At 38.4% G+C, this 26,081-nt stretch overlaps 1 protein-coding gene and 1 long non-coding RNA gene across 2 annotated transcripts in view; one reads left to right on the top strand and one right to left on the bottom strand.

The window, feature by feature from the left end:
- bbox1 (butyrobetaine (gamma), 2-oxoglutarate dioxygenase (gamma-butyrobetaine hydroxylase) 1) overlaps window positions 1-26,081 on the bottom strand; it is a 57,288-nt gene that overhangs the window by 8,295 nt on the left and 22,912 nt on the right. The window contains exons 4-7 of the mRNA XM_057833403.1: window positions 13,395-13,593; window positions 3,484-3,589; window positions 3,207-3,403; window positions 2,767-2,933 (exon numbers count right to left, since the gene is read on the bottom strand). Coding sequence (XP_057689386.1) covers window positions 2,767-2,933; window positions 3,207-3,403; window positions 3,484-3,589; window positions 13,395-13,593 — 669 coding nt within the window. The remainder of the gene's footprint in view (window positions 1-2,766; window positions 2,934-3,206; window positions 3,404-3,483; window positions 3,590-13,394; window positions 13,594-26,081) is intronic.
- LOC130914333 (uncharacterized) lies at window positions 3,858-4,512 on the top strand. The gene is made up of 2 exons (XR_009062884.1): window positions 3,858-4,140; window positions 4,263-4,512. It is a non-coding gene; the product is annotated as an uncharacterized LOC130914333 (long non-coding RNA).

The raw sequence follows: 26,081 nt of genomic DNA, 5'->3' as shown, positions 1-26,081 counted from the left end.
ACATCAAAAGGAGTTCTTCTCAAACGGATTTAGGTTGAAAAAGTACGAAGGCTATACCGCATACAAACAGGAAGTATTGTCTCAGGAGTGATTTGTTTGAGGATTCAAGGAAAGTACTACATTTTTCGCACCATGCATGCATTTTGAAACGTTGAGAAAAAAATGAATGGGAGCTACATCATTGGCGTCATAGTTCCCTATATTTACGTAAAATAAATGCCAACTGCTCGGTTTTTTGTGCTTTTTTTTTTAAACAAAGAATCGAGACTGTTTCAAGTCCATATCTATAAAGAATTCAGGGATTTAAGCATTTATTCACAAGAATTTTCAACGAAAAAAACTCTTTGTTTTCATAAGGCGGCCGCAGCACATTCGACATACAGTGGGGAGAACAAGTATTTGATACACTGCTAATGGGAAAACCCATTGACAGTGTATCAAATACTTGTTCTCCCCACTGTATTTACGTAAAATAAATGCTAACTGCCCGGTTCTTTGCTTTTTTTACATCAATATCTATAAAGAATTCAGGGATTTAAGCATTTATTCACAAGATTTATTAACGGAAAAAGCTTTTTGTGATAAGGCAGCGCGACAGCGGCTTAAAAAGTAGCAGCACATTCGACATATTTAGGTAAAATAAATGCTAACTGCCCGATTCTTTGCTCTTTTAACAAAGAATTAAGACTGTTTTATGTCCATATCTATAAAGAATTCAGGTATTTAAGCATTTATTCACAAGAATTTTCAACGTAAAAAGCTCTTTGTCTTTGTTTCCACTTGGTCAGCTTTGACAGAGATAAACCTCCAATTATTCAGCCCCGCGCCCTTTGTCCCGTCAACAGGGATGGAAAAACTGAGGCTTTCCGAAACAATGAACCATTTTTGAGACAATTGCCCAAAATTGAATCACTGATTCGAGGCGTTTGACACACTGCAAGAGCTCCATCTACTGGATAAACTGTGCATGTTTCTATATAAAACTAAAATTCTCAAATTGGCTCAGCATTGCATATCTTCAATAGAATTAAGTGGATGTTGTCTATTTTGACAGTGGGATCTTGTCGTCATTAAGTGTGATTTACACAGTTAAAGTTGACCTTTTTAAGCCTGTGTCATTGCGTTGTCTGTGAAGATGTGTTCAAAGCAGTATTAAACATGACAGCGCTAGTCTTGCTCGTCCTAGATGACGGGGAGTAACTAGTTAGTATTGTTAGTTTTTTGTAAATATTACAGTAAAGTAAGCACAGTGCTTGGGAACAGGTATATTATTTATTGCATACTATAAGGATTCCAAAATCATACGATGGAAATAATTGAGCCGAATAAAAAGGAAAGGTTTGTGAAATATTTTATATTTTAATTAAGTATAATTTCTGGGGGGGTTGGATGTGTCGTATTTGTATATATTCTAAATATCTAAACGTATGCCACTATCTAGTATATAACAATGTGAATGAATTTAATTAAATTAAAGTGATAATGATATTATCACTCCTCACTTGAAAATGAGCAAATGTTTGTAGCACTCGCGAAAATCCTCCTCCTCTCACAAAAACGTGAATAACTGCGTTATTCTGCCACTTTTTATTGCGTTCCTACCGATTGAGCGGGCGGGCTCCATCGAGTTTTCATTTTCCTGTGGAAACAGTGTGACTCGCTGACACAGACGTTCGAGGCCTCGTCAGCAGTGGTCACGTGATTTTTGGCTTGCTCGACACCATTTTCGGAACACTGCTTTGACACGCCTCTAATTTATTTGCCCGAATCGGATTCGAGCAGGAAGGCTCGGGCGTCCCATCTCTACCCGTCAATATCATTATGAAGTCTATTAATATTGTTCAAAACATTATTTGAAAGCAAATTTTTCTTGATTTAGATGAAAAATGACCAACTAGAGTTATGGGTTTAATAAAATCAAATAGTAATATTTAATTACAGTAAATGGAATAATCTGACACATTAATCAAGATGGAGAAAATTATTTGACTAGATGTAAGAAACATAATCAGATTAAGATTTTATAAATTTGCAGTGCATAGTGTGCTGCAGGCTGCTATTCTAGAGATTTCACTAGACTGAAAAGTATTTAGGTAACTTTTAAGAAGTACATTAATACACCGTAAAAACACACCTCCTTAAAAGTAGTCAAATTCCCTTTTTTTGTTTTATTTTTTGTGTAAATCTACTAGAAATAAGTCAAATTAACTGCCAAGTAAAATTTACTCACATTACCTAAGCTTAACAGACTTATTTTATGCAATTAATATATTATAGTATATTTAAGCTTTAAAAAAAGCTTGTTTGTCAGAAATGTTCTTAATTCAAGAATAGATATTGTTCAAAACATTATTTGAAAGCATTTTTTTCTTGATTTAGGTGAGAAATGACCTACAAGCATCTTGCAGTGCAAGTCCCATTGTTCATGGTATATTTGGCCGACAAAGCGACTGTGTTTTCATGTTGGTCAGACTCGTTAGAGATGGTACTTGGTAGTCAAAATTTTGAGAACCACCGTCCTACATTTACTGTAATTCCTACTGCATTAATCACAAACTAAAGTGCAAAGTGGAGTTTCCTATTTGCAGGTTTTGTACTTCTTCTGTAACAATCTAAGACGATCCCAGAATCCTATCTAAATAGCAATTGGCCTCCACAAAGTATGTTTTATCCACTACAATTTATCTCTATCGGCAGGAGGGCTGAAGTTTGAACCCAAATGACATTTGAAGCAGATTTCAGGGCAGATAGTCACTTGATGCTGACCTGGCTCCATCTTGAAGGTGACAACATTCTCAGGTCGCGTCATGATGTTCACAAAGGCCTTGAGGGCTCTGTAGAAGGGCTGAACCTGATGAAGGGGCAGGTCAAGCACCGAATCCCTGGTGGCGTTGTTGTAGTTTATCCTCACAACTTGACCCTGCTCATTAATGCTGAGGACAAAATGCCAATTAAAGGTAACTTAGACAAATTACAGTGAAAAAAATAAAACTTAGTCATATACATAGTCATCGGAGCATCTTAGTGTATGACTACTTTTAGTTTGGATGCCATTGCTGTACCTCATAAAGGGGGAACAGTAACAGTATTTAGCAGCAGATGGCAGTGTTTCTCTTTCTGTAATCTGTTCCAACCCACTGATGAACTTGTGAGCCACATTGTCGTGTCTGTGGGTTTGTGTGATCTGACAGGTCGGCCTCACTCACTCAATGATGCTCTTCTTGGACTGCAGCATGAAATCGCAGTAGTCCGTCCCTGTGTCTGTGAAGTCGACCAGGAGCGACGCCAGCGTGCGGAAGGCCTCGGGGTCCTCGCGCCGCAGCTGCTCAGCCGCGCGGAAGCCGTCGACCACTTCGCTATCGCCGCCCTCTTCGGCCTGGCTGACACAGTGCAGGAACTGCACCTACGCACCCACATAATGCCTTTTTTACTTCACGTTATAGACAGAGTTGCCTCGGAACGCCTCGGTATGAGTGTACTCACTCCTGGTGCAAAGTGTAGTGCAGGGTAGTCTGTGTGGAGGCTGAGTTTCCCTGAAGTATAAGCCACATTGTTTGCCATGTACTTGTCCACAACCTGCCATGTATGCCTGAAGACAGGAAAAGAAACGTGACATGAGCAAGCTCTGTCAAACCCGAATGTCAAATAGTGGTTACACAACAACCCAATGTTACATCTGCACGATCCTTTCGACATCCGACGTAAAATTTGACTCGTCATTTGTCTCGACATATGACGACATGCTCGAAATACGACGATTTACAACAGCGTTGCAATAGGGAATGGGACGTACTACGTCACTGTTTGGACGCGCCTCCATGCTGGCAATATGATTTACTTCCGGTTCGGCAGAGTCAATGCGGATTGTAACGTGTGGTAGTGCTAAGCTAACTCTTTCGGTGTTTTAGAAAGAAAATATGGGTGCTTATTGTTGCGTTACCGGGTGCAACAGTATCTCCTACGACAAAAAAATGGGTTAGGAAAAATGGACTCACTTTTCACCGTTTTCCTGCATGGAGGACCAAATATCAGATCACGAAGGTACGACGGATGGCTGGATTGCAGCGGTTCGTCGGAAAAGCATTTCTTATGATCATATTTCTGCTGGAATGAGAGTGTGTTCCTGTCATCTCTACTCTTGTAAGTTGAACGATTTATCCACTTTTGGTTTCAATACGTTTTTGTTTTTTTACACCGTTGTGTAAATCTGCCTCGGTAGCAATGCTCGCCTACTACGACTCCCCTACCTGTTGTGTTCCTAGGTAAACCTGCTGACAACACATCCCGATTGGTCACCATCTCTCTTCTTGGATCATTTGACAAAGAAAATTTGTTCAATGGAGTGGTTCCATTTGTCCTGTGTCGGACTCAAACAAGCCCCTGCAGCAGACGCCATCTGGGTCTGCCCTTCTCGTCGATGAACTGCGGGCTTTTAACTTGTGAAAATGCAAGAACTTTAATGCACATATTTATTCTGCCTGGCTATTTAACTATGGCCAGTGACGTTTTTTTTTAATTTTTTTTTTAACCACTTTGACAAAGACACCTTTCATTGTAATGTTGAATTTATATATTCTATTATTATTTTTAAATTATAATATTCTTATTTGCACTTATGTAGACTTCAGACTGTCAATTCAAATAGTGTTGGAAAAGTTGCAATACCTAAAATAGAAATGCAAGAACTGTAAAGTACATATTTATACACCTTTATTTACCTAAGGCCACTGGATGTTTTTTAACTGCTTTGAAAAATACAGGTTTTGTTGTGATCTTGTATTTATATAGTATATAGCTTTTTATAATGTATTATGTATTATAATATTTGCTGCCCCCTGCCAGAGTGTGGGCCATTTTGTACTAAAATGATTTTAAACTGTCAGTTCAAATACTGTGTTGGAGACTAGTACTTGCAATACTTAAAATGGAAATGCAAGAACTTTAAAGCACATATTTATCCTGTCTGGCAATTTACCCAAGGCCAGTAAATAGTGTTTTAAACTGCTTTGACAAAGACACGTTTATTGTGATCTTGTATTTGTGTATTACTTATATAATATTTGCTGCCACCGTCAGAGGGTGGGCCTTGTTTGCACTAATTTAAAGATTTTAAACTGTCAATTCAAATATCGTATTGGAGAAATTGCATTACTTGAAATAAATCTATTGCAACTTATCAGTCCCAGTTCTTGTCTACAACACTGTCCAAAAATTGTCAATGCATATTCCAAATAGAATAACAAAATTAAGTCACCTGACTTTGTAATTATTACACCTGTTTATTATGAAGACCTGAAGTAAACAACAAGCAGTTACAGTTTGTCAAGAAGTTGTTCAAGTCATGTTTTGGTATTCATATTTTATTGACTTTTCATAACACTTGGGATCGTGTTTGTAAGAGCAGAGCAAACTGAAGTTTCAGCGTGCACTCTTCGCCTTTCCAACCTCTCAACGCTCCGATGTGGTGCGCTTGACCTCAGAATAACCCAAGAAGAGATATGGTGACCAATCGGGATGTGTTGTCAGCATTTCATATGCAGGTTTTCCTAGTAACACAACAGGTAGGTGATGAGGAGGAGTAGGTTAGCATTGCTACCGAGGCAGATTTACACAACAGTAAAGAAAAAAACAAAAACAAAAAACGTATTGAAACCAAAACGGATAAATCGTTCAACTTACAAGAGTAGAGATGAGGGGAATACACTCTCATTCCAGCAGAAATATGATCATAAGAAATGCTTTTCCGACGAACCGCTGCAATCCAGCCATCCGTCGTACCTTCGTGATCTGATATTTGGTCCTCCATGCAGGAAAACGGTGAAAAGTGAGTCCATTTTTCCTAACCCCTTTTTTTGTCGTAGGAGACGCTGTTGCACCCGGTAACGCAACAATAAGCACCCATATTTTCTTTCTAAAACACCGAAAGAGTTAGCTTAGCACTACCACACGTTACAATCCGCATTGACTCTGCCGGCCCGGAAGTGAATTATATTGCCAGCATGGAGGCGGGTCCAAACAATGACGTAGTACGTCCCATTCCCTATATCATTGTTTTCCTGCAAAACGGCAACAGGGCGGATTTTCTCGTGAAAGAAATCACCATGGGTCCCAATGTTAGTGCAGGTGGTGAAAAAAGGAAAAAAGTCACATTCCATTGAAATCAAGATGGAAATGAGATTAAAAAATATATATATATATATTAGCGTGATGTGCGCGTCAGTGAACTGGCTCGACAACACGGCCGGTGTTGTGCCGAAAAATAGCCGCCCCGCGTGAAATGTCCCCCCTGTCGGGAACGCTTATTTATTACGCTTTATTGAGGTGAAAACATCAAATGTTTTCATGGACGCATTACAGTAATGGATTTACGACTGTAAAATCAGTTTTAAATAAATAAATTAGACAAAATACTAGTACTTTATTTTAGTAACAAATCGTGGACTGGGCCGCATAACCATCTTTGAACAGAAATGTATTAGTTTACAGGTTTTCACGACCATATCTCAATGACAATTACACAGGTATGACATTTATTAGTTTAAGCAGAGTAAAATAATACATATATTCACTGTACAAGAAAATCGTTTCCATGTCCATCGATTGGTATGAAAAAGCTGTACGAGTGACGTGTGGGCGCTCAATAATAAAATAAACAAACAAATAAATCAAATAAACGCTCAATAAAGCGTTATAAATAAGCGTTCCCGTCAGGGGGGACATTTCACGCGGGGTGGCTATTTTTCGGCACAACACCGGAATGTGTCTACCATCCCTATGGTCCTCTTCAGACCTACGTTCGCCAGTCTTTATAAGTTAAGGTGACAGTTAGTATCATTGTAACATAGGCAAGGAAGTCGCCGACATTGTCAGGTTTTCAATCATTTATTTCAGAACTTGTGCAATACAACACGGCTACTGTCCGCCGTAGCAGACGCCAACAACAACAGAACATGAAAATAGAAAGTAAAATCTTGCTAGCCTGGTACACCAGACTCAACGCTGTTCCAGCTATTGAGTCTGGCCACCCTTCCCACGGAAACAATTTCCAGGGCGGAGCAAGCCACAGCATACAGACAGCGGAGTGGACCAATCAGCGACGGGCAGACGTGACGTTAGTAAAATGGCGACTTCAGGATGACGGACTTGCGCGCGGAAATAAACATATGAAGAGAGCGGAGTTTATTCGACATGGCTAGCGCGAGACAGATTGTTGTCAGTGACTCTTGTCGATGTGTTTTTGGTCATTTAAAACTGATTTTACCGTGGATTGGAACATATTCTCGGCTCTGCCGTTCACCGTCTGTGTTGCTGAAGGGACGACTTTCGACGCGCAAGAGTGACGTTGCTCGTGAAGAACACGTCACGCAAATAAACGAATCTGATTTGTCGATTGATTTTGTATCTGCTCGAAAAGGCCGTCAATGGGATGGGTCCCAGACTATTTCTCTCTGTTTGAAAAATACAGGGAGAATAGTCTGGCAGAGCCAGGCTAAAATCTTGCCACTCTTCCGCACCCCCTTCTCTGTCCGTCTGTCTGTGTCTGTCTATCACATGTTGTGTTCAGGAACAGCATGTAAAACAAAACCGCAACATTCAAACCCAATTCGTTACGTTATTATTATTATTATTATTTCCACAGTACTAGTATGTTTAGCTATGTGTAATTGCTATTTGTATTGGTACTTGCAGTATTTATTCAGGATTTAACGTAGGTTTTTGGGCTATGGAACAGATCCATCTAATTATAATGTATTCTTGTAAGAAAATCCCGCTCAACATATGACCATTTCATTTAATTTACAAACCAGGTCCTGGAACAAATTACATTTGTATGAAGAGTTACCACTGTATTTCCTATACATTTTGTGCTGAACTCTGGACCAGCCAGTTTCAGCTTACAGGTAGAACAACAAGCACTCATACTTGCTTGCACCAGTGGACAATGAACCTAGCATAGTTCCCAAGCAGCCACAGAAAAATAAAGAATTGTTCTCTCTATATTCTGCACATGTCTAATCTTTTCCTTGTTATCATTTTATCCACTTTCAAATCAATAATGACCCTCCAATGCTCTATAAACATATTCTAGACACAAACCCTCTGGTGTATTGCGGCACTCTGTGACCGTGAGCTGTATTTTCTCCCTCTACTGCACAGCAAAGGAGTGTTAACGTATATCTCTTTAGAAGAATACGATTCCATCAAATCATTACATGGCATGCTTTTAACATTGTGATGAATGCAGTTGAGGAATCTGAATTAGCAAACAACAAAATGTATCTCAGTTGTAGACCAGTGCTTCTCAAATATTGTCTATGATGCCCCCCCACCCTCAGGAAAAATTAACTTTAAATAGTATCATTTGTCTATAAAATTATTATTACAATTAATCATCTGTTTTATTATTAAAGGAAAAAAGTAATATAGATCAACTTGCAATAAAGTATAACTTTATCAACATTGCTTTGTTTGTAGCAGAAAAGACTTATAGCGCATCAATTTGCCTGAATTAAAAAAAAAAAAGTCACTCCAAACTGTAAAAATACAAAAGTTAAATTTTTTTGACCATTTGATACTGAAAAATCAAATCAAATCAATATATAATAATAAATTCAAATTGATTAGCAACATAAACTCATGTGAACTATATGCCAAACAATTTGAAGTAAGCAGACTGGAATTCCTCGTCTCCCACTGTATTAAAATTTAAAGCCAAAAGCTACTGTACATATACCTCGTCATATTTCCTCGCCTTAGCGCTTCATATGTCCAGTGCTCTTTGCTGTGTGCTCTTGTGTGGTCCAAAATTACTGCACACACTCTAAAAATGATGGAGCTACTGCCATTGACTGAACAAATGTGCAATTTAACTTTATTTGAGTACGGCAAAGAAGTATGTTCCCCGAGGACACAAATGCCACTCCCGGTATCGCTCTGCGCCCCCCTCAAGTAAGAGTAGCGTTACTTCAAAATAATATTACTCAAGTAAAAGTAGTCATCCAAAAAATGAACTCAAGTACAAGTAAAAAAGTATTTGGTGAATACTCAAGTAATGAGTAACATTTTGAGTAACTGCTGAAGATGTTTGATTATTTTTTTTCTTAAAACAATGAACTGTTATTATTATACCGTGCTATAACATATCATATAACCACATTAAGCCAAAGTAATACAACAACAAACAAAACATTGAATTCCGAGAGAAAAAAATCTGCAAAAATTAAATTTTATTCTTCCAAAGAGCATGAGTGCCCTCTAGTGGAGAAAACATGTATCCTCTTATGAAACTAAACAATGAACTGTTATTATTATACCGTGCTATAACATATCATATAACCACATTAAGCCAAAGTAATACAACAACAAACAAAACATTGAATTCCGAGAGAAAAAAATCTGCAAAAATTAAATTTTATTCTTCCAAAGAGCATGAGTGCCCTCTAGTGGAGAAAACATGTATCCTCTTATGAAACTAAAACAAGTATATCTCCGGTATCCGCCGTCAGTTGTTGCCAAATAAAATTTGTGAGGGTGGCGTGTCTCAGTGGTACAGTAGTTGTCCCCCAACCCAGAGGTTGTGGATTTGATTCTATGCCCTGATGAATTCATCTAAGTATCCTTGAGCAAGGTACTGAACCCCACGTTGCTCCTGGTGCTGCGTCCCCAGTAGGTAATGGTAATGTAGTGTAATGCGTTTTGAGGGCCTTAAAAGGTGTAAAAATGCTATACAAGTATAACACCATTAACCATTTACCATAAAATCCACGCTTTCGAGTCATGTGCACGGTGGCACACTGTCAAATACTTAATTCTTTATGGTGCTTTAAATACGCTACGTGATTGAACAGGCTGGCGTGATCATAAAACAGCAAGCTTGCGTCTGATTGGAATAATCGAGTCAGGTGATTATTATTGCGACGTCTCATTGGTGAAACTGGTTGAGCCACTGTTTGTGTCTCTGGCAAAAAAAAAAGTAAAATCTAATATGTATAATAAAGAGAAAAAATGTAACGACGAGTGTAGCCAAAGTAGCCGAGTAAAACCTGAGTTATGCTACTGCTTTGCGGTGATGGCAAAGGGACTACGGCGTCACTGAGCATTGGATAGTTCTGTGGCGTTGCTCTGTAATTCACCGCAAAGCCACTAGAAGGGTGTGGTGTTGTGTTTGTAAGGTTTTTCGGGGGACTCTTGACGACTTCTAGTTTTCTTCCGGTTACACTGCTTTGCTAAAACGGTAACGGCGATAAAATGCTTGAATGTGGATCTTCAGCTCATCAATATTGAACAACAAATGTTGATCATACAAATGTTGAGGCGCAGGCGAAGCAGAAGACTGTTTCTGAGGCGGTGTGGTTATGCTGCCACATTATGAATTCTAGCCTCGGGTGGAAGCCAGCAAGCTGTGGCGGTTAGCTTCACACTAGCGTCGAGCAATGTGTCCAGCATTTTGTCCGAGGTCTGAAAATAATTGTGGACAGCCCTCCAGCCCGATTTTTTTGCCGTGTCCTACAACCAGCTAGTGGGAAGCCAAAGCAGATTTCTGGCAGCTATGGAACTTCCCAAACTGCGTCGTAAGCCTTGATGGTAAACACGTTATCATAAAAGCACCGAGGCACTCTCAATCAGTGATGACGTATCAAGTGTGTAAACTGTCTAGTTGAAAATTAAACAAAACAACTCTTTTGACACCAAACCTGTGCTTTATTCTTCATATACTTGAAGTGTGACGCGTAAATAAGTCACAGACTCACAGCAAACATGTACACAATAAACGATGAAGTGCACCAACCAAAAATACGACATAAAGTGATAAAACGCTGGCAGTTTTTGGCAGACCAGGTTACTGCTTTGTGTGGCCATTGGGATTCTGAACATACACATACTTGTCTCGGTGGTTCTTCCATTTCTTTATTCAATCGTTGGCTGACCTCCAGCCCCGTATTTTCAGTAATCTCCTCGCACGAGTTGCTTGCCATTTGGCAATTTTCATAATTTCTTGACGAGACATTGTAGAAGTTGTCGTACTTGCTCTTCGTTGATATTCTTGTCGGCTTGGTCCATTCTTGCGTGTAGCAAATTAATGTTTGACAATTTCGATTTCGCGCTGAACTAGAAACAACAGTCTCAGCGGACCAATCACAGTCCATTTACACCACGTCACACGCGCTGACGTGAAGTCAAAAAATTGTGAAGGAACAAGAGAGGCTACGGCGGAGGGTCGTCAATCGGGTCTTCCCTGATGACGCAGGTCTGCCGCGGAAGCATAACTCAGGCTTAAGAGTAGCGTTTCTTGTTCACAAACCTACTCAAGTAAAAGAAGAAAGTATGGCTTACTAAAACTACTCTTAGAAGTACATTTTACTGAAAAAGTTACTCAAGTAAATGTAACGGAGTAAATAACGTGTTACTATCCACCTCTGGTTGTATATCATAATGTGATGAATGATACAATACCTACTTTTAACCCTTTATAGAGCACTAACTGCGCTCAGCGTCTGATCCATTTTGAGCGGGAGGGGCTGGCCATTCAAAATTAATCAGACCTCTAGCTCCGTCAATGGCACTGAAGGACTGGCTGTGAATGTTCAAGTTAAAGTGAATTGGATGTGTATTGGTGTCAATGGCAGGCAATGAGTTAAAGACAAATTCAATATAATAATGATCAACCTTAGTGTTATTTGGGGTCAGAACTAGAGAGGATTTCTGTTTTTATTCATTTTATTTATTCATTAACATTTTATTAATCTTTAGATTTATTTATTCATAGAAATAGCTTTTAAAAATGCATACACAGTAATTATAATTGAGAACTGGCATCACGTGAGTATGTGTGTGGGGTGTCTTCATGTTTTTTGTTTTTTTGTTTTCTTTAATTACTAAAAATAGTGACTTGCCCTTATAACATAAGGATTACAACAGTCCATTGTATGTCTTTTGTGTGTTTGTTTCCAACGGAAACCTGTTAATATTCTCTTGTACTCAGGTCTTACTATCTCAGGGCACTGAATCGATAGCAACAGCTCTGTTATGGTTATCTTAAAAGACGTGTCGCCTGCCATCCAAGCAACCTTCATCAGTTCAAGCACATGCTAAACAGGGCAACTCTAGCTCCTGCTGTGGAAAGCCAACTATTTATCCCCTAAATTAGAGGCATTCCCTGACTAACAATGGTTCCACTCTTCTGGGATGCAGAAGGACAGCTGTTTAGAGGAATTGAAGAGAAGGCCTGTGCCAGCCAACAACAGTCGTTTGAGTGGAATTACCCTTGTCGATAACAATGGATTGTGGCCTGAAGGCCAAAAGTGTCCGTGTTTTTGTTTTGCTATTTGTTGGAGGATAAAGTATTGAATCTCTTTGGGACAGCATTGTATGTGGGAGACAAGTGGTGTCGTAAACCTAAGCGCAGATGGCCTTTTACACTCCTGTTAGACCATCTGCGCTTTTGGTCCAGAAGATGTACATTTTTCTTCTCAAAAGCATAACGTTTTCTTCTTGACACAGAGACGTTCTGACCTTAAGAGTCTCCTTACTGCACTTCACTATATAAAGCAGATTGTTTCCCTCAGTTATAGGCTGTCCGGTCTTTGGGATTTACTAGCCTTTCCTTTTGATTTCAATCCATTTGTCATCCGCAAATCTTTACCAATATTTTGAACTTTTGAAGAGGTTCAGAGAATAACAGTTTGGCTACAAAGTACAGTACGTTGAGAAGCCATTGCACAACAATGTTTTTTGTGTAAGAAAAGCTCCCACAAATTAGAAAATATGTGTGGTTAAGTGTGAAAAAAAGTATACTACTACTGCTTTTGGGGCAATGGACTCTCTAATAATACAGTATGCATGTGGTGACAACATGATCCAAACACAAATGAGAAGTGATTGCTATCAGGTTCTGACTATAATAAACAGACAGCTCTCGACTTCCAACTCTGTGAGCTCATTTTCTGGCAGTGTAAATGTACCATGTTCCAAACCTCTGTTTTGACTGACTGCACCAGGTAATTCTTCTGGTTTAAAGCAGCGAGAATGATGTTGGCCCTTGTTTCCTTTTGTCGGTCTTCACATAACTACAGTAATGTGATGGACTAAAGTGAGTTAAACGAGCCACAGGATTCACTTGTAGCATTTCGGTAGGACCCAAATGAATCATGCAATGGACAGAATACACATTGTTTTCATCATCAAAGCTGGAAAAGAATCCTTGACACACATTTTGGTGCGATGTTTTAGGAGTCCTTGAAGAGAAATACATTTTTGCTCTATTCTCTCATGTCTTTGGTTGAGTTCTTGATTGATCATGCTCATGTGGAGCATTTAGTGATTCCACAGCTTATTTAACAAAAGCTTGACTGTTGTTGACATGCATGCAATGGGGAAAAGTCAGGCCATCTTACCCGTAGAATGTCAGTCTTAGATAACCGATCCTCTCGGCGAGTCTACCCACGCAGCCTTGCTCTGCCGGAGCCCCCTTCAGGTAGACGATACCAATGCGCCTCAGCGCCACGAGCCACGCTAGCGCGGCTTTATCATCATGAAGGACATCCTGGTAATTGCCAGTGGGAATACGCAGCTTGCTGTCCCAGTAGTAGCGCTCTGGGAAAGAGAAAAACACATCAATGTAATAACAAATATGTTTTTTGCGATAAATGTGTACAAAACAAACAGGAATTTTGACCCGTTAAATTGGAAACATATAATAATTGAAAAAAATTATTCAACCATCTATTTTAATACAACACGTCCTCAGTTGTGGGTGCCATTATCAGCAGACCTAGGACAAGAAGTGAAGTACTTATTGGACTGATCACTCACCTAATCACAGGATCATACATTATAAACAAACAACCAAAAAGTTTGTTTGACTAACATTTTTCAAATGTTAGAAACAAAAATTATTGCGACATGTCGTCTCTTAGCGATGCAATTGTCGAGCTTCTGAATTACTCCACCAAATTCTATTTTTTTCCACTGTTTTATGCATACGATTAAAATTTGTCTTTGCCCTGGATGGTTTTTCATCCATCTGGATTGTGACTTGATTACAATCGTGTCTTTTTTTTTTTTATAAGTCAAACACTTTGCAAATGAGAAGGTTTGAAATCAGTGTATTGCCAAACCATGTCTAATTATGAAAGTAACGGCCCCTGTTCGTGCTTCTGTCTCACCGCTGAAGTAAAAAGCTGCTAAAGTCAAACTAATTTGAGTTTATAAATAGTTTCAAATTATTCTTTGAGAAATCCCTAAGCACTTCGGAAACGAAATGTTACAGTACTCAGGCCCATTTTATGAAGATTGAGCGTAAAAAGTACACAATATGCACATTTCCTGGCTCTCAGACAGAGGACTTAAGAGCCGCACCAATTCCGCTATACAAATACAGTATACAATATAAATGCATTTGGCGTAAAACACAGACAAGGCTGAAAAAGCAGTTTCAGCTCCTTCACCCCTCTTTAAAATAAACTGCTGTATTTTAAGCCAAAAGAACTGTTGTGTTTGATAGAAAAATATGTCTGTGGTGGAAAACACAGACAAGACTGAAAAAGCAGTTTCTGCTCTTGCACTCCTCTTTAAAATTTACTGCTGTATTTTAAGTCGAAAGAACTGTTGTGTTTGATAGAACAATATGTCTATATGCTGCCATAGCAGAGTCATTAAGTCCCCGAACTATTTTTAATTTGTCCGTTTTACCCTGGAAACCCTTGTTTACAGACATCACGCAACGGTTTTTGTTTCAACCTAGCCATAAAAAGAAGGTAAGTAATCGTATTTATTATTCAAAATATCTGTCATTTTTAGCTTAGAAGCATTAATTGATGTCTAATATTTTGTTTAAAATAAAAAAACGACTTTAAAAAATTGTTCACACGCATATTTTAAACTTTTAAACAAATTACGTAACAATGAAAAAAATGGCGCCTGTAAAAAAGTCACGGACATCTACCTCATAACTCTCGCTTAATTGTATTAATTTTTTTACTGTCGCATTTTCCCCGACATGTTAGATGATAAAAATATCGATCCAAACACAGAAAAATTGAAAGAAGACGACGAAGAAAAAAAAAACCTTTAAAAGGGTAAATATATTAATAACAAAATCTCGACCACTCCTGATGTCTGCGATTTCTGCATCGCGACCCTTGTTATATTACCATGTTTCACCAATAAAATCCCCCCAAAATCCAGCTGTGGCCATTCACAGCTGTGTCTTGACACTCAGTGATACATGCTACATGGTGTTTTTGGATCGAAAAGAGGTAAGTACATGATAATATCTTGTTAAAATCATGACATCTTTAATTATGCTCTCGCGTGCGCTCACATCCAGTCAGGGTTTTGCTGTTTAATTAATGTTTTTTTTTTTTAAATGCCCTCCTGTGAAAAATGTTTCTTACCCCAGAAAATTGAGATTTTATGCTTTCCACTCACATTTAAATGTTCCCTTTATGCATATGGAATCTTTTATTCTCAGTATCTCTCATTCATGTTCTTTAATCGTTATTGAAAAATAATTATAAATAACAATTAATAATAATCACTGCATACATTAAAATATTGTGGTATTTGAATTTAACCCCTAAAAATCCCCTGGAAATGTTTTTCCTTTGCACAGATTAAAATCAAGCTAAACCAAAAACTGAATGCAGTAAAGCTATCATTAACTATACAGCTAACGCCCCGTTTAGCCAAGTTTATTTACAAAATAAAACACAGGGCTAAATTAAATCTACATTTACTTACATACCAATTTCCTTTATTATTGTACCCACGTCTTAGTGCATGCATATTGATTATCAAAGACTTGAGTAGACAAAGGGGATCATCTTGGAGTGTTCATTATTATGTACCAGGATGAGTGTCCAAAACCTTTTTTTACATGAGAAACTTAAAGAAAATTTCAAACGTCTCAAAAATGTCTATTTTTCACTCACCTGATTTGACCTACTTTTAAGGTGTCAAAAATACCCTCCTGTTCAAAAATTTTCTTCCCCCAGAAAATAGAGATTTTAAACTTTCCAATGATGTATAACACATGCATGTAGGACAATTCTGAAATTTGGCCAAATTCGGGGTCTCAGAGCAAAACTTCAAGTCACTTGAGTGTTTTCCGCCACACATTTGTTGCAGTTTATTACGGTACTTTTATACTCGTAAAAAAAATTGTTGTGCGACCAGTTCCTGTCTTTTTCTGCGACTTCACTTTAAGGGGGGTTCTTCAACCCCGTCGCCATGGCCACCATTTCAAGATACCCTTTCGGCGTGATTGGTTATCAGAGAGCCCTCCCTAGTACGTCTGATGATGAGCGTAACCCGGCCCACTTGTTTATTCAAGAATTGTTTTATTTTTTGTTTAGGTTCACTTCTCCAAATGAAACATGGTGTGGTGATTGCAGGCATTTTCCATGATAGTTTCTTAGCAAATGGTTTAATTAGCTGATCAAAATGGCCAGTGTCAAACGTCCTGCTTAATTGAAGTTCAAATAGCGTTATAAACAGTGTTCTGCCACAGTTCATTTTTGCTATTAGAGTACCAGGTTTCCATGGAGACTTCTATGAGGACAATTTGTAATTGTATCATTACTTTAGATTTCCCTCTTGCCACTACCAATTTGGGTTGGCTGGATATATACTGTAGAATGATTTAGACCACTATTTAGGATAGATAAACTATCATCATTTTATCAGATCATGTGCAGCTCACCTAACAAAAAGCAGCTACAATCTGTCAGTGAACATGCAATTTCACTCCACTGCATTTTTTTCATGAATCACGCTCTAAAAACATTCTCTTTGTACAAATGGTTGCGTAAAGAGTATTGTAATATTTTAGCATTTTAGGTCTGGTCTCATAACCTAGCAAAAAAAAAAAAAAAAGAAAATTGTGCTTCCTATACATTGGGTGCTCGCTGAAGAGTTAAGTATTGGGGGAGGGTGTATTACTGCTGATGTAGATGAAAGCATCTAATGTAAATATAACCAAATGCTTACTGAAGCTCACTGCAGTGAAGCTGGTTGGTTCAAGTCTTACTGCATATCAACTGGAAAAGTGATGCCCCCTAATGTCTCTTCGTGAAGTTGTTTATGTAGACAGAGAGTTAGTGCATACTTGTGACCTATATGCATCTTAATTAAACTTAACCCACCAAAAATGTGTAAAACCTCGCAGTGGGCATACAACCAACTAATTACAGTATGTGCCTCTATTGGGAGATGCAACCATGCTTCCTCTGGAGGGAAAAAGTGAAAAAGATTCTGCTACAAATTCATACCGATATAGTATTCTGGGACATGCTCTAGTTTTAGGATTTAAATGTGATGATTAATTACAGTGAACATATGTTTCCAGCACCAGTCTTTGAGCATCTTATTCACAAAGGATCATTTGAATCACATAACCTTAGTTATTTTAAGCACTTGACACACTGGTATGTATATTCTGGGCTGCCACAGATGCTATGTGTGTAATCGTCTGTGATGGATCATCCAGTCGGTTCCTGCTAAGTTTTAGGACAAGTCTAGCTTTGTTATTCTAAACCCACTGAGGAAACGTGCTTCATCTTCCTTTCCAGAGACCCCACAGCAGGGAAGAACAGATGTGTCCTTGGGTTCAGTGTTGCATAACAGGAGTTCTACAAGAAGTCTTCTCAAACATCACCACCAAAGTCCCAGGAGTCCACTTCGCCTTGTATATCATTCACGACAATGTCATCAGTCCAGCACTTTCTCCTACATATATGTCCTCAGATAAGTCCACACATGATTAAAAAGAAGGAACGTTTTATTCAAAAACCTCCAACACTTTTGCTGTCAAAATGTATGTGTATTACCTTTTCCAAACAACGAAAGCCGGAACTGTCATGTTCTTTCAACCCCCCCCATTTCCCATAGGTGACGCAGTAACCTAGGTGGAGCAAGCAAGGAGGCGCACACCTGGGAACTATTGGTAATCAGCTTTCTGTTTTAAGCTCTGCAGCCACACTACAAAGATGACAGAACATTCATTACAATATTCGACATAAAAGCCTATGGAAGATTGGGGGATGAAGTAAGCAGAGTTCCCAATAGGATGGCAAAAACCCATCCCGGTTTTATTTATTTATTTATTTTCTAAATCCAAAAGTGGGTAGTACAAAAAAATAAGATGCGATGCAAGACCACTGCAATTGCCACCATACAAAGAAATAAAACGAATGATCTGGCGTCTTCGTTGTGTAGTAGATGTAGTAGATAGTTTAACCCTTGAACAGCTTGTTGAACTCAGAGCGCACCAGTCATTAAAGTGTGAAGATACTAAATAAATTTTTTTCTTAAATAATTTAAGGGCTAACATTAGATATACCGTATTTTTCGGACTATAAATCGCAGTTTTTTTTCATAGTTTGGCTGAGGGTGCGACTTATACTCAGGAGCGACTTATGTGTGAAATTATTAACACATTATTATATCATTTCACATGTTATTTTGGTGTTTTGGTAGAACACTGATGGTTTGGTAAACTTGCTAGCATCTTCTTTATGCTATAGCTATCTGAATAACTCTTAATAGCTATGTTACGTTAACAACCCGGCCATGTTCGCATTTCGTTGTTCATGGCCGTGCATTGGATTTTATCAAGTAAATTTCCCCCAAAAATGCGACTTATACTCCGTTGCGACCTATATGTTTTTTTCCTCGTCGTTGGGCATTTTATGGCTGGTGCGACTTATACTCAGGTGCGACTTATAGTCCGAAAATACGGTAACTGTTTAATCTTTTAAATCTTCACCCTTTCTGTATTTCATTATTAAAAAAAAAAACATTTGTCATTATAACAATATGGAATAATTTCCATATAAGTTTCAAAGTGAAATGTCTGAGATGAAGATATTACAGCCATGAATGAGTCAATATTACAAAACATCAGTGATTTCATGCGTTTTTATTTTGCAGCACTGACAAGTGTACTCAAATAACTCACACTAAAGCTCATAAGAACCATAGTGAAATGGTCCTGGTTATAAATATATTATAATAATTCGTACTTTTTACCCCAGATTGACTCGCCCAACCATGTTGCCATGTAATCATCAATACACAGTCCCTTTATCACAACAGCAAATTTTCATGTTGCGACATATCTGCTGAACACACCTAGAAGTCGACCCAAGACAAGGTCAAATTAATATAACGCAAACCAATGAGATCAATGTTAATGTACCATATCAACATAACATAGGCCCTTCAGAGGCCTTGTTTCTGTTCATTACGATCATTCTACCCAATTCAAGTTTATTTACGTAGTGCTTTTACAACAGCAATTACTGCAAAATTTGTGGCTAGTTTATTCTCGCCGTGACAAGTAGGACTGTGCACATGAATGTAACATGACTTCACACTGAATTTAATACATCTGTTAAAGGACACACTTTAGAATGAAGTTGAAAACTGAACAGATGCTGTCAATTTCTGCTGAGCGTGAGTGTCTCACTTCAAGGTGCCAAGGTGGCAAAATGTGCACAGCACACTTGAAAGGGCGACCTTTAAAGAAGTTGACTGGAATTCTCTCAAAGACAACTGTTGCTGTTTGGTTCTGATACTTTTATTTGTGAGTTGGATAAGCAGTCATAAAGTCTTAGGTGAAAAACCTTAAATAAAAAATACATACAATGTAAATGCAAATTGCATTTCATACGAAGGCAAAATACGTTGTTTACAATAAATGGGAAATTGGAAATACTTCGTAAATTCTGAAATGGCAATATGTCATTGTTTTTAATTATTAAATTTGTACGATAGATCAGCCTTTTAAACAAAGGTTATCAACAAAAGAACAAAACAAAACTAGCTAAATATAAATACTGCGATACTGGCTGTGCTTCTGAATTTATAGATTGTTTGTTTACAGCTTCAACAGTTCTAGTACAATATTTGGTTAGTGAAATTTTTCAATAGCTACAAACCGTAGGCAGTGAAGCCTATCACTTCATTAACCCATTGGCTGCCATTGATGGTGATCATTGATGACATTCAATCCATTTGAACTGAGAGAGCTGGGAGTTAAAAATCAATTAATAAATTACTTGCCAACAAATTGGATAATCAACTTTTGCTAGCAACTATGAGCAGTCCTGTTTGGATCCTTGTTTGTGTGTAATGTGAGGCTGCGTGCGATTACAGCAAGGGAGCGAACGCTTACTGCAACACATGGGTTGGGCTTCTGAATCAATAATACGAAGTGTCGAGTGTTAGATTGTCGTTTTTCTTGTTAGATCCAGTGTGCCTCCTTCAGAGGTGAGTAAATGAAGCCAATTGTATTGTTTGCATTCTTTGTTGATGAGACATTACTACTTATTACGGAGCATTAAGCTAGTTAGCGATTATGCCAATCAGTGTCTTAAGTGTCTGTTTGTATTGTGTTTTGGAGAAGCATATTAGCACTTTAGTTATTGTTAGATCGTAAAGTCATCTCATATCTTTTTGTAAAGGAACCACAAACACAAACCCATTCATATAACAGCTCGGAGTCTCCTTTCAACACAAACTCCCACTCAAACTGTAAATTGTCAACGGTGTGTCTTGAAATTGGATTATGATTGTACTAGTATTTATGAACAACTGTTTGATAAAGAAAACTGATTCATTACAGTCTGCCTCCTTTGCATTGTATTTTGTTGTTTAGTTTGTTCAAAGAAAATAAATGAGTCATTGACACAATTCATATCAGCGCTTTTAGTCCACAAGAAAAACAAGTCAATCAGTAGCACTTTTTTTTTTTTTTGAAGGAACATGACTTTTTTCTGATTTGTGTACTGAGAAAGTATTTTTATGTTTTAGACTCAGAACCTTTAGTAAAAACTTTAACAAGTTTCATGGAATTAAACCAGTACAGATGTAGACTACAGTTAAGTCAGGAAGCTGTAATAACATTGTTTTTGAAGGAAATAGTCATCCATGTTGTCTTCAATGTTGCTTACAACACGTCTAAAACAACTTCAAGTTAAATTGTGAAGGTAATTGAAAAAAGTACATTAATCCGATTAATTAATTAATCATTCAAGTAATCGGCCGATTAATCGATTATAAAAATAATCTTTAGTTGCAGCCCTAGAGTGAATTATTATGTTTGAATGACATTGATGATGATGATAGACATCTAATACCTTTAAACATGCTGGCAGCAATCCCCTCCCAGTTCAAATAGATTGGACATCTGTCGCTGTCAGTGGCAGTCAATGAGTTAAGCTACCGTTTCTAAGGCTGCATTTTTCTGCTCTGACAATAATACGGCTGAAACTCATTAATGTGATTAATGTATATCATTGATAAATGTAATACAATATTGATGCGGCCTGGGATAATTTCAAGCTGTATAATAAAATGACTTTTCTTATTTTACCGTTTTGTGCTGAAGTAATGAGGCTTGGGTCATAAAATCCACCCTGGAGTGGTGCTGATGAAATGGATAAGAAGCATCCTCATTTGAAGCTGAGAAGAGCAGCAGAGCGTGCCCAATCTCTTAAACACGCATCACTACCTTGAGCGCACATTATCCTCCAAGGGTGAATTCTTAGATGTAGTAGTCTTGCCTACTGAACAATAGTCAATATACTTTACATTTGGGAACACTTTTAGTAATGAAACAGTAATAATAGTAGCCCAATTTATTTCATTTTTTGAAATAAAAATGTGATTTTATATATAAATGTATGCATGTATATATATTATGCAAAAGTGTAATCTAATATTGATTTAGTTAAGTCATTGAAACTCTGGCCTTTTCATAGCTTGCTACTGAAAGCAATTGAATGTGACAGGCACACTGAGAGAAATCAGCAAGCTTCTTTCACATAGACAAATGGAAAAATTCCACCCACTGCTATACTCCCATCTGGTTACACTGCTTTTTCCATAAAGCCATTCTCCAGTGACTTCCATACAACAGCTGCAAAGTGTATTTCTGGTAAGAGAAGGATTTAAGTGCTTAGACGCTGTACCTGGCTGACGTTTGAAGCTCCTCCACGTATCTCTTTTTCGTGCCTATTTTTTCAGAGCCTTTCAAATGTCTGCTTTGCAATCAGACTGCAAAAGCAAAAGCCTGCAGGGAATGGGCGCCTTGTGAGGGGAGCCTGCAGAAATCGGCAATTTCTTAGGGATGTAGAATTGGAGGGCCTTATATTGAAGGGAGGGTAGAAGTGCCACATTGGTCAAAAATACAGTGACTAAATGACTGGCAGACGTCACCGCACAGTATGTTCACATTCCATTTTTGGCTGCACAGTTCAAACGATCGGCGGCACGGTGGCTGAGCACGCCTGCTTCACAGTTCTGAGATCAAGGGTTCAATCCCGGGCTTCGGCCTTCCTGTGTGGAGTTTGCATGTTCTCCTCGTGCCTGCGTGGGTTTCCTCCGGAAACTCCGGTTTCCTCCCACATCCCAAAAACATGCATGGTAGGCTGATTGAACACTCTAAATTGTCCGTAGGTATGAGTGTGTGCGTGAATGGTTGTATGTCTCCTTGTGCCCTGCGATTAGCTGGTAACCAGTTCAGGGTGTCCCCTGCCTACTGCCCGTAGTTAGCTGGGATAGGCTCCAGCACCTCCACGACACTCGTGAGGAAAAGCGGCATGGAAAATGAATGAATGAATAAATGAGTTCAAAGGATCTGCAACTCTGCTTGTGATAACAAGAGGCAAAGTGGCCCAAAGACCAAGCGTGATTGTAACAATTGTTATACTCTTGAAAAAGTAGGCCTGCATTTGGCCAGTTATGTGACAAAGAAGCCTGTGCACTGTGGAAAGTAAGGAAAGATGTAGTTACTTGCAATTGCAACTGCTTTACTGAAGTTGAAGATTTCCTATGATTGGACGAGCAGACTTTGGCTAAAAGAAATGATGGTAGCTTTGTACGAATCAAGAGGCTAAACCCAATCAAAGTATCGTTGAAAAGGCCAACAGATTGAGATTGAGTAAACACAGTTAAATATCTTGTCCAAATATATGTGCCAGTTAATTATGTTTGAGTGGCCAGATGTGCAGTGTATGGTAGTATACTTCAACAATGGCCAATAAATTATTAACGCTGTTCCCTTATGTTTAAAATGTGCATTGTTGACTCCTATTTACTGTGCACTAAATACCATCCTGTTGTAATCAGTTGGGAGCAAATACAAACGAGTCGGGGACCTTTTTCATCATGTGTTGAGCTCTTTAGCTGATTAGGTTTGACACAATAAGTTTGTCAAAAGTCTTTTTTTTTTTTAAATGCAGAATTTTGGGTTTTCATTTTTCTGTAAAGTTGTATCAATTTAATTACAAGAAGCAGCAGTTTATAATCTATGTTTAATAATTTAATAGAGTAGATGAGTTTCACTTTCTGAAATTGATGAAAAATATTGAACTTCTTGATGATGTAATAATTTTTTGGGACCTGTACAAAGTATGTATATCAACACTGAAGTACCAGATGACTACAGAATTTTCTGTGAGAAAAATAACCCACATTGATTTAAAGGCAGATGGAACAAAGGAACGAAGAGAATTATGTATGACTTCAAGTCTTCTGATCACAGAATTACTTCTTCACATGAATGTCTTGTCAGCAAATGGTCATCTTGAAAATCTATCTATACACACAAATGACATGTACATCTATGTGTTCGCTGCCATCAATTTAAGTAAATAACATGACTTACATCATTGCGGAGCTGCAAGTAATTTCATGATGAGTGTACTGCACTTGTGGCATAGGAAAAGTGGCTAGACAAGGATTAAAAGAGAGGCTTGACTGGTGATTAAAGCTCTAGACTGTCTTTGTTAATCTTAAAGCATTAAGGACAAAAAAAAATGGGTAGGAAAAAATTGGGAGATTAAATCACTACGCCTTTCCTTCCCATCTGGGGAGGCCTGTGTGTCCAGTCACTGAAGAATCAGCTTTGCTGTCTCTTGCATAGTTTCCAGCTGTGGTGGACTGAGAGGCCATGTCAAAATTAGCATGCTTGTTTTTTGCTTACATGTCTATGGTTCAACAGGAAAAAACCTTTAGTATGAGCATGTGTGTATTTGTGGTCATTTTTATAATGCATTAAAGGTTTGACAGAAAGGACTGCAGAAGTGCATTTTTGAAAAGACAGCAACAACCTGACAAGATAGTATGCGTACATATCCCCCTTCCTCCTAAAACGTGGTCTGCTATAGTGGCTTTTCCAGAGAAAGAACGCTGAACCTGTGGATCCGGTGGCTGTCAGGCAGCTCAAGGCAGTATGCTCATTGTGCTCTGTTTAAGCCTAGAGGGCTGCGTCACCTCCTCTGCAGCTCCCAGAGTAACTTTGTTTTGACTTGAGTGTGTTTTATCACAAAGCTGCCATCATTTGAATGGGCCATCTGTGGAATGCGCATGTGGTAGCTCCAGCCAGATGGGACTATACTATAATTTTTAGAAAGAATTACTTCTTGTTACTGAATTAACATATTTTACGAAGTAGTTTTACTAATAAAGTAACCTGGTAACGAGATAATAATTCATTGACGAGATGCAAGCAGAATGAAATGATACAAAGAGACTGTCTCCTCTTTTTCAAGAGCTGACTAGGAATTGAGCTGTTGACGCTAGTACAGTGAAGTTTATTCAAGCAGAAAATCCCGTTTATAATTGAGTTCGTTGCAAACAAATGATTTTCTGTGGGTGCGTGAAAAGTGTTCTTGAGAGAAAGCACCCACTTCACGAGTATCCTGCCAAGATGTATTTCAGTTGCTTAGCAATTCACTCTACATCGGCTTGAAAGCCTGGTAAAAGACTTGAGTTCATTTTACACATAGACGTTCAGATCATGTATTCCTCTGAATTCTTTTGGCACTGCTAGTGCAGTGGCATATGCTGTTGGTTTCAGAGCCAGCCATTTCCTGTTCCAAGCCAAGATAACATATTGGGTGGGTTGCATTAAGAAGAACTGTGCCAAACAAATCAAACAAGTGACTTTTGACACCCCAGATCCCGGCCAAAAGTCACAACAACGTTGAGAGATTTACTTAAAAAACTAACTTGCTAGTAAAAAATGTACAAGAGCTTTCAAAACTCTTTTAATGAGAGCATAATGAGACGTAATTTACAATAAAATCCTGCAGCACCATCACATACATAGCTTGGAATGTACGGGTGTAACGGTACATGTATTCGTATTGAACCGTTTCGGTACTTGGTGCGCTGTTCGGAACGGACGCGTACCGAACGAGTTTCTGACGTAATGTAACCCTTACTTTTCGAGGCTGTGAGTCGATCGGGTTACAGTTTCTTTGTGTAGATTATATTTACTCCGTCTTCTCTACTATAATGAGGACCAACACGGTAGGACAGTAAGAAACGTCAACGGCGCGACAACGTGGCCGCCGCGAGAACGCAGTGAAACGCGGCCGTTAAAGTCAATCAGCCAATGCACACCAGTCGCAGCGCGGCCGCGAGTTAGACGTGTCCCAGAAGTGGCTCAACACGACGCACGCGAAAAGAATGGCAGAGTTTATTATCTGACGCGAGACGCAGCCCTCCTGCGTCAATACTACTAGCTAGCAGACCGGGCAGACCGGAAGTCACTCGTGTAAAAATATGGTGGATCCGGTCGATTTTCAAACGAATATGCAATCGTAACCCACTTTTTCTTCAGATCTTTTGAGTGGTAGATCGGGCCACAGTTGACTTGTCTTTGTTGATTTACAGTTGTCTTCTCTGCTATAATAATAACCAACACGGCCCCGTGTTCAATACAAAACCTTCCTACCACAACAAAACAAGTAGGAACTAATATTTACATAGGAACTAAAGTTATACAACATAAAATATACAATATAAATGAATACTACATTTGTAAAATACAAACACATAATAAAATAAATAATAGCCCATTTAAATAAAATGAATTGAAACGAGCTAAAACACCTGTAATTAAACAATATGAATAATACACAGATCCTGCTTACACAATTAAATTTATAAATTTCTGTGTGGCGCTTTAACTTGAGAAAATCCACAAGTAAAGCTTTTGAAAACCGTTCATACAGTGCTGCTCGAAAGTTTGTGAACCCCACAGCGATGGTCAGATTTTTTGTAAAAAA

This window comes from Corythoichthys intestinalis, chromosome 1, assembly GCF_030265065.1.
Source record: "Corythoichthys intestinalis isolate RoL2023-P3 chromosome 1, ASM3026506v1, whole genome shotgun sequence".
NCBI lineage: Eukaryota > Metazoa > Chordata > Actinopteri > Syngnathiformes > Syngnathidae > Corythoichthys > Corythoichthys intestinalis.
Note: the sequence above shows the minus strand (reverse complement) of the source record. Positions and strands in the feature narration are given on the sequence as shown.